The sequence below is a fragment of the Saimiri boliviensis genome, chromosome 2 (genome assembly GCF_048565385.1).
Source record: "Saimiri boliviensis isolate mSaiBol1 chromosome 2, mSaiBol1.pri, whole genome shotgun sequence".
Lineage (NCBI taxonomy): Eukaryota > Metazoa > Chordata > Mammalia > Primates > Cebidae > Saimiri > Saimiri boliviensis.
In genome coordinates this window covers 191744550-191760218 of record NC_133450.1, presented here as the reverse complement: position 1 = coordinate 191760218, position 15669 = coordinate 191744550, and the positions used below count along the sequence as shown (strand labels likewise).

The 15669-nt window shown below is 45.9% G+C and overlaps 1 protein-coding gene across 1 annotated transcript in view; it reads left to right on the top strand.

Moving 5' to 3' along the window:
• Positions 1–15669, top strand: part of GABBR2 (gamma-aminobutyric acid type B receptor subunit 2) — a 426862-nt gene that overhangs the window by 199667 nt on the left and 211526 nt on the right. Inside the window, exon 4 of the mRNA XM_039475217.2 lies at positions 9435–9536. Coding sequence (XP_039331151.1) covers positions 9435–9536 — 102 coding nt within the window. The remainder of the gene's footprint in view (positions 1–9434; positions 9537–15669) is intronic.

Genomic DNA, 15669 nt, shown 5'->3' with positions numbered 1-15669 from the left:
GTGGCCTGAATTATTCAGAGATTCGAGTGTTTCAAATGCCTGTTTATCCTAATTAGCATCTTAGCTACAACGGTGCCCTCTGCCTCTAAGGAGCCACATTTTAACATGTTCCATATTTTAATGGATTTTCCTTGAATGAACTGTTTAATCAAGTGAAGACACATTTCATGAATGAATAGAAGTAAATCTATAATTATACACTTTAGTCAGGTAAGAGGAGTGACATTTCGGCACAATTCTCGGCTATATATAGCGAGTGCATTTGAATGACAAAGTAGGTTACCTCAGCTTCCATAGGAGAGCTGGGAATTCGCTTTGCTCTCAAGTTCATTTTGTAACCTAATTAGAATTTTCAGAGTTGTAAAGTGCATGGGGCGAAGCCCTGGTTATTCCCGACTTCATCTGGATCTGAGCCTTTCTGGATGGTTCCTCTGCTAGTGCAGTGGCCTCATTAGGGAAGTTGTCTGAGGAACGATTGGCCATAGAAGCCAAGTGTCTTGAGATCACTGGAGCTTCCTGCAGCCTCCAGCCACTGGCCGTGAATTTCACTTGCCCATGGGAACCTCCTCTGTGTGGGACGTGTGGTCTGAATGTGGTAACAAGTAGCTGTCATAATAATCTGCTTCTCTCTTCTCCCTTTCATGCCTTCTCTCTTGTGTCCTCCTGCCTCCTTTCCTTCTTTCCATTGTCTCCTGTCATAGTTAGGGGCTACTGGGGGTGCTAAGGACCAGGAGTGAAAGGGCTGGGGGATTAAAGATGAGATGCACCTACTAGAGGGGGCAGGAGAGAGCAGGGGAGGAATCCTAGAGCCCTGGGTCTGGAGGAGATGGGGACAAGGGGCTTGGGAGTTTTCAGGCAGGCTGGCAACCCAGCTGTGAGCATGACGATTCTGTTGCTCTTACCCCTAAAATCAGTAGTTAGCAACTTTAGCTACACATGGGAAACTCCTGGAAAGCTCTAAAATACATTGCCTGGGTCCTATCCCAGAGGTTCTTATTGGTTTAGGAGGCAGCTAGGGCATCGGCAGTTTCTAAAACTTGCTAGGTGATTCCAGCATGCAGTCCTGAAGTCTTTAGGTGACAGCAGCCCCAGCCAGTATCCCGAGCACGACCTCCTGAAAGATCCTGAGCCAGAAACCCCCAGCTAAGTCGCTCCCCGTTCCTCACTGTGGAAACCATAGGGACAGTGAATGCTTATTGGTTTAAGCTGCTACATTTTGGGATAATTTTTTTGCACAGCAAAAGATGACTAATACATATTGTTGTCCTGAATGTACCCCCAAGCTGATCACTTCTTGCCACCTCCCCCTCATCTAGCCTCCAGAATCCCTCACCTGGACCATTGCTGGAGCCCCACCCTGGCCTTCCTCTTCCCCTCCTGTCCCTGCCCCTTAGTGGTCCCACAGCAGCCTGAGCAACTGTTTCGAAGCTGTTCTAATAATGTCACTCCTTACTAAAAACCTCATCATGGGTTACCATTGTGCTTAGGGCCAAGACTTGATCCTTCACGTGAACTGCAAGGCCTGTCCGGACTGCCCTCACACACCTCTTTCTCATTTCATTCCGACAGCCTCCCCCAAGCCCTGCTGTTGAGAAATATTAAGTTTATGAACATTGATGAATGCTGAGTGTATGATAGAGTATATTGTTTGCTAGGAAGAACGATGGCAAGGAAAACCTAGCCGACCCCCTACCCCCAGTGGAAAATCACTTGGGGCATTCCAAAGTGGCAGGACAATGTATAAATATCACACACCTGTTAAAACAATTTGAGGTATCTGACCCTGCCCCTGTGGCTCTCTCGTGGAGAATACCTTTTGGTTTGTCTGTAATCAGTAGTAAGTGGGTAACAGCTACCTACTTGGTATATTTTTGCATTATGAGAAAATACAGAACACCTGTTTGTTAATAATAATCACCTGTTAAGAGAGAATAAATAGGTGGATCAGAATCTGCTGGGGGCCTTCAGCCGGGAATGCTGTCAGTCCCTGAGGCTCTCAGCTTGGTAGGCTGCTGGCCCCCTGATAAACCCAGTGTGCTGTGGGTGTCAGCCTCTCATTGCCTTCTGTGCCACCTGGGTGGGGGTCTCTAGACCGAGCTAGTACTCAGTACCCTGCTTTAGGCTGCGCTTTAAGCCCGCTGGAGCATTCTCCTAGTTTCTCTCCCAGCTCCCTCCCATAACAGAACGTAGACATGCTGCTCCTCAGCCTGGAATCCTTCCCCCTGCCCCACTTCCCAGCCTGGATCTGACTCCTCTGCTACAGCCTCTCCCAGAAGCATGCCCCTGAACTTGAGAACCCTTGTCTCAGTGGACACTTACACATTCCCTGGGACAGTCAGCTGATGAATGTCTTTTGCCCTCACTAGACAGAGATCCAGGACAATACATGGTTTTGGTCATCATTAGAGGCCTAGTGCTGCCTCAGATGGTACCTGGAACAGAAAAGGTATCAATATCGTAAATGAATGAGTGGGTGAATCAGTGAGACTGGTAGGGACAAGCAGAGCCCATTCTGGCAAATCCATAGTGGTAAGGAAGGTACTCAAGCCCAGAAGCCAGGCAGTGACTGGGCATGAGATAGAATTTCAGTCCCAGGAATGAAGCAAGAGCTTGCATTGAGAGCCTGAGGTCTGAGAAGGTCCCTTGCCAGGCTGACTGGGGGCTGCACCCCAGGGCTCCTGACCTCAGGCCCCTCACCTTGCATCTGTGGAAGGCAGGCGTGTCCAGTGCCGATCGTGGGGGGATCCGTAGGAGCCAGGAGTTCACCAGCCCTACCTGTCGGTAGCAGGGAATTGCAGGGGATGGGAGCCTGGAAGGACACGCAGATACAGTCCTGGGGCCCTAAAGCAGAGACAGCGTGGGTGGAGAAAACAGATTGACCCACATGCCGAGATGGCAGGTCATGCAGTGATCTGATAAGCCCAAGGCTGCATGATTCCAGAGAGAGGGCAGTGCCTGGATCCTCTCGCAGCTATTCTGTGTTTAATGGAGAGGTGCAGGCTTCAGAGCAGGCAAGAGGCCTTGCACTGGAATAGCACTGTGGCTGTCTCAGAAGTGGGGACCAGCCTCCCTGATGGGACAGTGTGGATCTGCATTAGGCTTTAAACAGGTCACATGGACTCAAATGCTGAGTGAGAAGATTGATCTAAGTTATCATTTACCTGCATTCTCTTCCCAATTCCATTTGCTTTCCACCTTTTTCTCAGATCTCCTTTTCCTCGTCCAGCCCCTCCTCTTCTCCCACCATGTCTTGCAGGCATGGATAAAGACTGTGCACTCCCGCGCCTAGTGTGCGGACGGAGGTTGTGTGCTCCGTCAGTTGCAGGAATGAAGCCACTGTGATGGCTTTATTGGAGTGACAAGTCTCTGTCACTCTCTTCACCCACATCCCCATGAACCAGCTGGGAGGGAGGTTGTGGGCAGACACACTCATCTCTGCTGTTCAGACGGCTGATCTGACCTGGCGGCATTTTCTCCTGGCTCAGCCTGAGCAGGGCTGTTCCCACTGCCGGCTTTCCCTCAAAGCCATGGATTTCTCCTGGCTCTTAGCTTTATGAAAAATGAGGGATTTCCTAGAATGTGAAGTCTGAGTTCAAATATTAATGTTCTTGCATTTGGCTGTTTGATTCCCAAAGCTGAATGGGGGCCTGATGAGTCACTGGTCTCACCCTTTGTGACCTTTATACTATCCATCTGCCCGTGCCCATGGCCTCCCTAAAGCATTCTTGGTCCCTGTCCTAGTCACACCTCTCTCCTCTGAGTGTGAGCCACTTTGTCGCCACCCTGGTAAAGGCAAGCAGAACTGAGCCCAGGGCTCTAGGTGTGGTCTGAGATGGATGGACCAGAGAGGGATTATCCCCTCCTTCATTCTAAATGTGATACCTTTTAAAATGTAGTTCCTGGCCAGGTGCAGTGGCTCACGCCTATAATCCCAGCACTTTGGGAGGCCAAATTTGAAACCAGCCTGGCCAACATGGCAAAACCCCATCTCTACTAAAAATAAAAATCAGCAGGGTGTGATGGCAGGCACCTGTAATCCCAGCTACTTGGGAGACTGAGGCAGGAGAATCGCTTGAACCTGAGAGACATAGGTTACAATGAGCCCAGATTGTGCTGCTGCACTCCAGCCTGGGTCAAAGAGCAAGACTTTGTCAAAAAAAGTGCTGCTTTCTAGTCCTTTTTTTTTTTTTTTTTTGAGACGGAGTTTCACTCTTGTTACCCAGGCTGGAGTGCAATGGCGTGATCTCGGCTCACCGCAACCTCCGCCTCCTGGGTTCAGGCAATTCTCCTGCCTCAGCCTCCTGAGTAGCTGGGATTACAGGCACGCGCCACCATGCCCAGCTAATTTTTTGGTATTTTTAGTAGAGACGGGGTTTCACCATGTTGACCAGGCTGGTCTCGATCTCTTGACCTCGTGATCCACCCGCCTCGACCTCCCAAAGTGCTGGGATTACAGGCTTGAGCCACCGCGCCCAGCCGCTTTCTAGTCTTAATCACACTTTGGCAATCGCCTGGCTCTGTTAATACATTCTGGTCTCCTAACCAAGGGGAAAATATCCAAGCCATTAAAATTTTTTTTTCTCATGATTATCAATCATTTACTTAAAACTTATCCCACTTCCTTTAGAATGTAGAATTCCTTTAGAATTCTGATACCCCTCTAAACAGGTATCAGAATTACCTGGAGAGCTTATTAAAACACAGGGTGCTAGACCCCAACCCAGAGTGTCTGATTCAGTAGTTGTGAATAGGGCTGGAGAGTTTGCATTTTTAACAGGTTCTCAGGTGCTGCTGGTGTGACTGGTGCGGGGGCCACTGTCTGAGAACCACTGCTTCAGGGACAGGCCACAACCTCATGTGGATGGGCTGTACCAGTTCTTGTAGCAGGGGCGGGGAGAAAGGGTCTCGAGTCAACAGCTATTGCCTCCAAGCCGCTTATCCCAGATTGTTTATTCCTGGGGCTCTGACACACCGGTTCCCCTCCAAGCCAAATGACTTTGGCTCCTTATGGATTTCTTCCTTGGCCAGGTTCTGGATCTGCTGTGCCAGAAGCAGGGAGAGTTTTCGCCTTTGGGTAGCCGCAGAGGCCCTGGCCTTTAGGGAGCCCAGTGCTTCCTCATCTCCCTTCCAGCAGCCCTGGGTGCCTGCTCACAGCACTCCTCACTCCCTGTCAGTCTGCGTCTCTTGCCCTCCTGGGGCTCCCTTACAGGTGAGGGGCAGCCTTCTAACCTCCCCTGCCCATCATCACCCATCTCTCCCAGGATGCCTGAGCTTTCAGCAAATCAGACTCCTGGTGGCTGCCTCACTTGGCCCAAAATATAGATTAGGCCCGCAGGGGCACCCCCAGCCATACTTTGTGTGCGTGTTGTGTATGTGAGTATATTTTATTGGGAATTAAGAGTTATTTCTTTCCTGAAAGAACATTCTTCTATTTTTATAAAGGAGATTAATAGAAAAAAGGAAATTATTTTGCAGAAATGCAGTTTATGGGAAATTTTATAAGACATTGTTGCTTTTTTTTTTTTTAGGCAGAGTCTTGCTCTGTTGCCCAGGCTGGAGTGCAGCAGCATGATCTGGGCTCATTGCAACTTCAGCCTCCCAGGTTCAAATGATTCTCCTGCCTCAGCCTCCCAAGTAGCTGGGATTATAGGTGCCTGCCACCACACCCAGCTAATTTTTGTATTTTTAGTAGAGATGGGGTTTTGCCATGTTGGCCAGGCTGGTTTCAAACTCGGCCTCCCAAAGTGCTGGGATTATAGGCGTGAGCCACTGCACCTGACCAGGAACTACATTTTAAAAGGTATCACATTTAGAATGAAGGAGGGGATAATCCCTCTCTGGTCCATCCATCTCAGACCACACCTAGAGCCCTGGGCTCAGTTCTGCTTGCCTTTACCAGGGTGGCGACAAAGTGGCTCACACTCAGAGGAGAGAGGTGTGACTAGGACAGGGACCAAGAATGCTTTAGGGAGGCCATGGGCACGGGCAGATGGATAGTATAAAGGTCACAAAGGGTGAGACCAGTGACTCATCAGGCTCCCATGCCTGACTAGTTTTTGTATTTTTGGTAGAGATGGAGTTTCATCATGTTGGCCAGGTTGGTCTTGAACTCCTAACCTCAGGTGATTCATCTCCCTTGGCCTCTCAAAGTGCTGGCGCAGGAGGCACTGCGCCTGACCTGGCTCTGTTTTAAACAAGAGATAGCTGCAGTTCCAGAAGGAAACTTAGGTATTTATAAATTTACTTAATACATCTTTCATCAGTGCACTAAAGGGTCCTTCTACCCACATAAGGAGCATGTATATTTTTTCCCCTATGAGGAAGATTAATTACATTATTTATTTGCCATTATGGCCACTGGCCAGTACAGACTTTAAATTTACTTGGTTTGATTTTTCCTTTTTTTTTTTTTCACTTTAAAATACCATTTATAATATTACTGGTTGCCTCCATTTGCTTTCCCCAGAAAGTCCGTTAAGATAAATACTTGAAGTGAGCACAGACTCTTTGGTGCTGAGATTATGGGCAGTGAGTGGCTGATCTCACTGACCATCTGTTCTGGCCTGTTCTGGTTCATCAGGCCTCCGAAACGGTCCACATCTGGCAGAATTGAGACGAGCCAGCCAGGACTGGGAATCACACTTCAGTTTCCTCATTTGTGAAATGAGGGGAGAGATAAGATGACCTCTAGAGTGTGTTTTGTCTGTTTTGAGTTCTGACCACTTATGAAACATTTTATTCTGCCACGTTTATATATAGCTTTCATGCACACACTAATACACACATGTGGATACCCAAGCCACTGCTGCCTTGATGCCTTGCCGTTTGCCTGAGAATGATCACTCCAACTTCTAAGTGGTGTGTAGAACTTTAGTGTTTACAAAGCCATTTCACATCTTCAGTGCTTTTGCTGGGCCACAGGTCAACCCCATGAGCTACTTGCTGTATCGCCCCCATCTAATGGGTGAAAAGACTGAGACTTGAGAGCTTGGGTAATTTCTTGGAATGTGGGTGCCATGCAAGTGGAGAGCCAAGGCTTGACTGTGCATTTCCGGGAGCTCATGCATTGAGCTCCTCCCAGGAGGGCTAAGCATGAACATGGTGGTTGGTTCTACAATACCCTCGTGATGCACAAAACTCATGATGGGAACCCACCTGTATCCAGAAGGATTTGAGACAGCACAAATAAACTCTAATGGCAAAGTTAACTGTTCTCCCCCATTGACTAGTGCCCAGTCTTCCATCAAATTAAGGTAGAAACAAAGGATGGACAAAGTTCACCTTGTGACAGAATCTTTCTTTTTACAAAACATTGATCACAAGGCATTTCAAGCATTCAGAATAAAGTAAACACCGATGGACTTGCTAGCCAGAATGATTACATGTTCACATTTGCTCTATTTGCTTCATATTTCTCTTGGAGAAGTAAAAGATGGCAGCTCCCATCACAGCCTCTTTTCTCCCTTCCTTGGCGGTGACCATCCTGTGGCATTTAGGGCCAGATTATCCAAAATGCTCTAATATATACATTACAAGTATCCACCAAGTGTTGAAGTAAGAAGTTCTTTTTTACTGTGGCACAATATACATAATTTACCATTTTGGCAATTATTAAGTGTATAGTTCAGCAGCAGTAAGTACATTCACATGTTTGTGCAGCTATCGCCACTGCATCTGCAGGGCTCCTCATCGCTTTACACTGAAACTCTGCCCATTAAACAGTCACTGCCCATCCCCTCCTCCCCTCAGCTCCTGGTAACCACCATGCTACTTTCTGTCTCTATAAATTTGACTAACCTGAGTATCTCACATGAACAGAATCATATAACATTTGTCCTTTTCTGTCTTATTTCATATAATGTGATATCTTCAAGGTTCATCCATGTAGCATGTGTCAGAATTTTATTCTTTTTTGAAGGCTGAATAGTATTTCACTGTCTATATACACCACAATTTGTTTATCCATTCATCCAGCAATGAATGTTCAGGTTGCTTCTACCTTTTAGCTACAGTGAACAAATGCTCTTATGAACATGGGTTTAAAAATGTCGCTTAAGTCCCTGCTTTCAATTCTTTTGGTTACATGCCCAGAAGTGGAATTGCTGGATCATGTGGTAATTCTATATGTATTTTTTTTTGAGGGGCTGCCATACTGTTTTCCATAGCAGTGGCAACATTTTACATTCCCGCCAGCAATGCACAAGGGTTCCAGTTTCTCCACATCGTCACCAACACTTGTGATTTTTTTGGTAATAGCCATGCTAGTGGGTGTGAACAAGAGGTGCTTTAATCATCTCCTAAAGAGGAAGAAACTGAAGCCCAGAGAAGGGGAAGATCACTCAAGAGGTTGAGGTCATCAGCAAGTCAGTGATAGAGCAGGACCTGGAAGCTGCATCCCCTGACCCCAACCTAGTTGTTGCTACTAAAACACAAAAGTCCAGTTTCTATCACTATATGTCAGAGGGTAAACAGCCATGGCCACAGGCCAGATACAGACTTTAAGTTTATTTGGTTTGATCCTTCCTTTTTTTAAAAAAATTCAAAATAGTATTAACACTTAAAAATTAGGGAATTTTATGTTTTAAAAGTCTAAATTTCTGATTTCTTCCCCCAAAATCAGAAGGTCTGGTAACCCTTGACCCACGTTCTAACTCAGCAACAAACCATTTCTGTCTTTTGTTTTGTTTTACTCTGTTGAGACGAGACCTTGTTCTGTCACCCAGGCTGGAGTGCTCACTGCAGTCCTGAACTCCTGAGTCCAAGCTATCCTCCGGTCTTGGCCTCCCAAAGCACTGGGATTGCAGGTGCGAGCCCACGCCCAGCCCTACCATTCCATAATCCTTCCACACAAGCTGGTTTCACACACTGGCTGGTCCAGGCAACACTGGAGTTGGCAACTCTTTTCTTTTCACATCCATAGATATTCCTCATTCTGTGTGTCAGCAGACACACAGTTACGTTACGTTTAGCATCACAGCCAGGTTCCATACTTCTTTCCTCTTTCCTCTGTGTTGTCTTTGAATGTCTTAGCTATTTCCTCACCATAAAAGTGAAATAATTTTGCAAATAAATAATGCAAAATATTAACAATGGCTAATCGAATAGCCTGATTTGGAGACAGTGCTGTGTGGTAGAGAAACACCAGCAAAGGTGCTAGGCTTGACTCTTGCAGGAACTCCCTGGGCAATCTTAGAAAGTCCCTTCCCTGCCTGGCCTCCTTGTGTCCATGTGTCAGTTGCAGGGTGGGACTGGGGGATCCTCAAGTTTTCAGGGGGCGGTCTAGTTAATAATGTAAAACAAAACCACTCACTTTGCATTGTTGGTGGAGTAGAGAAAATCGCTTCTCCCAATCGACTTCTCCAGGATGACCCCTCTGAACTGACCCTTCCTGTGGTCCCCAGCACACCCACCCTCTGCTTTCTCTTTGCTTACAGGTGCGGAATGACTTGACTGGGGTTCTGTATGGCGAGGACATTGAGATTTCAGATACCGAGAGCTTCTCCAACGATCCCTGTACCAGTGTCAAAAAGCTGAAGGTAGGCGTGGCTAGCCACAGGGTGAATGGCAGACTGATCACAATGCCCTGGGTGCCCAGATTACCTGACTATGAAAGAGTCTCAAGTTTGGTCTGGATCTCAAGTTCATTTCCACCTTGGCATCCCAGACAGGAGAAGCTCCCAGGAGTTGGCTTCCCTTGGTTTTCCCTTCCTTGCCTTCCAACACTGGCCATAGGCACTGGCTGCAGGTGCACAGCCACTGAGCACTTTCCTGATGGTTTTGTATCTCTCAACACAGCTTCAGGGGCAAGCAGGGCACAAATGATTATCATGTCTGTTTTGAAGAGGCTCAGAGAGAGGAACTGTCTTCGAGAAAGCCCACAGCAAAGAAGTCTTGTTGTTGCGACTGAAAGCCCAGGCTCCTGACCCCTGTCTGGTGACATTTGCTTTAGGAACAGAAAGGGTCAACTAGAAGTTTCCCCAGTTGTAAGTCAGTCTCTAACTTTCATTTGTCCATTCATTCTGCAAACTCTCTCAAACAGCTTTTATGCACCAGACACTCTCCTGGGCTCTTAGACATCATCAGCCTTGACCTTGTCCTCAGATTGCTCCCAGCGTGGTGAGGAAGACAGAGACCTCTCAGGGGAAACAAGAACAAAGGGCTTGGGAACAAAGGGAGGAAGTGACTCATCCCACCTGGGGAGAGGGTTCAGACAAGGCTCCAAAAGGAGACAACATTTGGTGGTGGAGGAAGAGAGGGATCCCCTCCTGCAGAAGCCCTGCAGGGTAGGAGGGAAGATCAGAGGGAAGGATAGGCATGCTCATCATGGCTTGGGATCAGCAGGAATTCCACAGAGGCAGAAGTACCTGGAGTGGGGTAGAGGGGAGGCTGAAACAGAAGTCAGTTCCCAGGAGCCTTGAATGCCAAGCTTAGAAGTTTGCTCTTTTATCCTGGAGGCTTCCTGAAGGTTTGTAAGCAGATGCCAGTGTAGTCAGAGATATCAAATTCCTTTCTGTCTCCTCTGTTCCTTCATGCCTCAACTTAAAATCATTGGCATAGAGACCCCAGATGCCAGCTGCTGATGTGTCCCTTCTGTCTTGTGTGGGTCCCAGGTTACACCAGTCAGAACAGGTAGCAGCTTAGAGCAGTTGCCTTCTAAATCCTCCATTTCACAGATGGGGAGCCCAAAACCCAGAGAAGGGGAGCAAGGGAAGCAACATATCTGTTGTCTATCACCTCCTCCAGAGCAGACACAGAGCCTGCGGTCACATTTCAGCCCTGGGAGCCTCTGCAGATGAGGTCACAGTAGTCAGGGAAGAGCCTGCTTGACAGCTCAGGTAGCTGAAGCCAGCTCTCCCCCCTGCAGTGTCACAGGCTGTGTGGGGCCTGGAGGATTCAGGGGTGGGGTGGCTGCTCTGCAGGAAGCATCTGGGGCAGGGTTGGGAGAGGAGGGGAGGGCCAAGAGCTGTGCTGACATTCTTCTGCCACATGCAGAGGCATCTCCCCATGGTGGGCACTTGAAATAGCTCTCTGAGCTCCGGAGGCCCAGCATCTATGGGCTTTAATGTATAAAGAACCTTTGTGTACAGAGCAGAGGTACTAGTTGAAAGTCAGCAAGAAACTGGGGATGGAACTGGGCTCTCTGCCCATCATCCAACCAACTCCAACAGAAGTAGCAGTGACATTCACCATAATGAGAATAACAGCCAAAATAGCCACCTCTCCAGTGCATTGACCACGGGCCAGGCCCTGTGCAGAGCCCTTCGCCTTTATTTGCTCATTTCATCCTCCCCAAAGGCCTCAGATGGAGGGAATTTTTGTATCCCTGCTTCACAGATGTGGAGTTGAGTCTCAAAGAGGTTAACAACTACCTCAAGACACCCAGCTGAAAAATGGTGGGCTGGGATTCAGTCCCAGGTCTGGGCAATGTCGTGGCCCTTTCTCCTCTGCCCTGCATGTGCTTCTGAGAAAGGATTCCAGCATCTCGCAAGCTGGGAGAACAGCACCAATGACAGAATCCTCACCTATTGGCAAAGGTTCCTGTTGCCCAGACACCTGCACAGCTCCTTCTTGTGCCTCTTGCAGTCTTTGTCCAGTCATCCCCTTCTCCCAGAGGCTTTCCCTGAACACTTTGTTTAAAAATGGAAATCCCTGTCTGTCCAACTCCCACTTGCCCCTTTCTGCTAATTTTCTCCTCCATTTCACTGATTGATATCTATTTTCATTTCCTGGGACTGCTGCAACAAAGCACCACAAACTAGGTTTATAACAACAGAACATACTCTCTCGAAGGCTTAGGACTCTTCCATGCCTTTCTCTTGGCTGCTAGTGTCGCCGGTAATCCTTGGCAGTCTATGGCTCACCACTGCATAGCGCCAATCTCTGCCACACATGGTGTTTCCACTCTTCTCTTCTTATTGTCTTTTTAGGACACTGGTCATGTTAGATAAAGAGCCTCCTCTATTCCAGCATGACCTTGTCCTAAGGAGCTACATCTGCAGTGACTCTGCTCTCAAATAAGGTCACATTCTGAGGTACTAGGGGTTATGACTTCAATGTATTTTTCAAGGAGACACAATTCAATCTCTAACAATATGTGGTCTTCTATTCATTTTACCCAGTGTTTTATCATCCGTCTCCTCTCATTAGAATGTAAGCCCAGGAAGCAGAGATTTCTGTCTGTCTTGGTCACTCTTCTGTTTCCCATCACCTAAAACCCAACCTAACTTGTTCAACAATTTGTTGAGTGTATGTGAATGAAATATCAAATCTGGACAAAATGCAACAGAGGATACAAGGACATAATACTCAGGAACAATGGGAAGGTAGTTACTTTTGGAAAGCTCAGAAGAAAAGCAAGTTTCTGCTTTACTGTGGGATAAGATGGAGATGGAGATACAGAGGACAAGGAGGAAAACCAGATATCAAATAGCAGAACTGGAATCTGCTTTGGAGGTAGAAGAGAGCAGAGTTAAGACCAAGAAAAATAAAAATCAATAAGGTAGAGGGCAAACTTGAGCTACTTTCCCAGAATTCAGAGGAAATGGCCAAAAGAGATCAATCCAGTGAGAGAAAGGATAACAGTTATGGATACTGGAGAAGGGAGTTTTCCTAAGGGAAAACAAGGACAAAAGAAACAGAACCAAAATCCAAAACAATAGCAATGAGCACACCTAACACCCAGATTTTGGTTTCTAGCACCATTCTCCAGTAAAAGGAACCAGGGCTCCTTAGATAAATGGCTGGTTCTATGAGGCAGGAAATAGACAAGATGATTCCGGAGTATTTTGTAATACCAGAAGGTAAGGAAGTACCCAGAACAATAACACCCACACTGGTGGGGCTGTGACAAGGGAGTAAGGTAGCCAATTGAAAGAGCTCCCAGTCGCCAAAGCTGGAACAATTTGAACACAAAAACTAAAATAGTATTAGAATATAACCTAAAGTATTCAATAAATCTCCACAAGTTTATTCTTATATAAATGATTGACTAATAAATGGGAGAGTATAGTCAAATCTCCTACACAGAAGAATTCAAAATAACTTACATAGAAACTTCACACTCCAAAGAGGTAGGTCATAACTACACACTTCTTAAGTTACTTCCTTCCAGCTGGTATAGTAGGAAAAGAGCGAGGGGAAAAGAATAACTTGACAGTGGAAAAACGTGACAAACCTTCCCTGAGCCAGGTAATCAGGGTCAACAGCAGCAGTGATAAGTCACGTTGAAAGCTCCCTTGACATATGATGGAAATAACTTTACCTCTGTGGTCTTCTTCCTCAAATCCCATAACCCCAGTCTAACCGTGAGAAAAACATCAGACAAATTACAGACACATTTTGCCATCCTACAAAATACTTGACCAATACTCCCCAAACTGTCCAGTTCATCAAAAATAGAGAAAGCCTGAGCCAAAAGGAGATGAAGGAGGCATGGCAACTAAATATAGTGTGGTGGCCAGGCATGGTGGCTCACACCTGTAATCCCAGCACTTTGGGAGACCAAGGTGGGCAGATCATGAGGTCAGGAGATCGAGACCATCCTTGCCAACATGATAGAACCCCATCCGTACTAAAAATACAAAAATTAGCTGGGTATGGTGGTACACACCTGTAATCCCAGCTACTCAGAGGCTGAGGCACAAGAATCACTTGAATCCAGGAGGTGGAGGTTGCAGTGAGCTGGAGATTGCACCACTGCACTTCAGCCTGGCAACAGAATGAGACTCTGTCTCAAGAAAAATAATAATAATAATAATAATGTAGTATATTCTAGATGGGATCCAGGAATAGAAAAGGGATATTTGAGAAAAATACTAAGGAAATCTAATTAAAGAATGGGTTTTAACTAATAATAACATCAATATTCATTCATTGTGGACAAATGCACAAAATACCAACATAAAACATTAACAGAGAAACTGGGTGAGGGGTTCTATGGGAACCCTGTATACAGTCTCCACAATTTTTCTGTTTTTAAATGAGAAGTTTTTTTGTTTTTGTTTTTGTTTTTTTAATAGGAAACAAACTTAAGTGGGCTCAAGACAGACCTAATATTGTAGATTGGGCCATACAAAATTACCATTATTCTATGATTTTTGAACTACAAAATCAATTTCATATGGAAATGTACACACTATATGAGCAAACTGGCCAGCTTCTGCATTCTAGCAGAACTGGTGAAAAGAGAGTCATACTTAGACAGATTTTGCCAAAATTTTGACATACTTAATGGAGAAAATCTTACAAATATCTAGGCCAGGAAAAAAACAAACTTCCCATAGAGATGCAAAAACCAGGCCACCCTCCAGCTCCTCTGAAGCATTAAATCCCAGAAAGAGTGGAGCGACTGGGAGACATTCTTCACTGCATGGGGCTCACACGATGTTCCAGCCAGGTGCCCTTCTTGAAGTTAATCCTGAAGTCCAATGTCGGCTAGCCAAGAACAATGGCATACTTTACATCTGAGGTCATGATGGAAACGGCTGAGCAGGGATTGTTGGAAACCATGGAAGGGAAGCGAAGTCTAAATGATTGTTACAGAAGTGTATATAGATGCAAAAATTACACGTAATTTTATATATAATATAAAAATAGATATGGCAATAGGCACAATGGAGATATAAAAATCCAAATTACCTTCACAGGCCCAAGAAGAGATGAATTTTTTTTTAAAAAGGGTGCTTAACTTCTGGCCTTAACTAGGCAAGGGACTCAAAAGAGACCATTTTGCTCATGAGTTTCATAATTAGAGAAACGTAAGCTAAAGAATGCTTTGAATAACTCAATGGTAAATATACCATAATGCAAACAGAACCTGAAGCCGCAGAAACACAAAGATAAAGCAAAGGAAATCTCATCCATGTTTCGAAACAGAAAGCAAACATGAAAACCAGAAAGCACAAAGCAGATCATTGCAGACTGCATGTAATGATTCTGACCAGAAACTCAAATAGGCCAAACTCATTATCCAATGGAAAAGACTTTCAGATTGTGTTTCGAAAAATGAACTCTAGCTGTTTACAGCAGACAAACAAAGTGGCACCAAAAGGTTGAAGGTAAATGGTTGAGAAAAGGTCTACCAAGCAAATCAAACTACAGCAAGAATCCCAGTATTTATATCAGACCAAAGCGTGTTCAAGGTACAGGTGTCAAATAGGATTAAGGAGAGTCCTTTTCTATAGATAAGGCTTCAGTGCACCTTGAGAATAAGACGCTCATGGACTATTATTGCTTTGAATTACATCTCACTGAAATAAAGAAAGAAAAGCCTGTTAAAAATAGAGAGGGAAATTGACAGAAACACAATAGCATTGGGAGGCACAACATCTCTCTCTCTCATTCTTGGACAGTTCACTCAGGCGAAACAAGGCAAGAACACAGAGGAACTGAATAATGAAATTAATAAGGCTGATTTAGCAGATGTGTATCAAAGTTTGTATCAAGAAAGTCAGGAAATAAAATCATTTACGTGTGATGAAGTCGAGAGGCCCTTTAAGCTCATTCCAAGCCTGTTCTGAACAGGGGGTGGCTAAACTTTAGCTGTTCGCAGGTGGGGCTGGGAAGCCACTCTGCACAAAGACCAAGTCCTGGGCATGCCTAGGGAGAGCTCCAGGCGTCAGATTTCCCTTTCTGGACATTTCAGTTGCTTCATGTGCCTTCCCCAAAGTG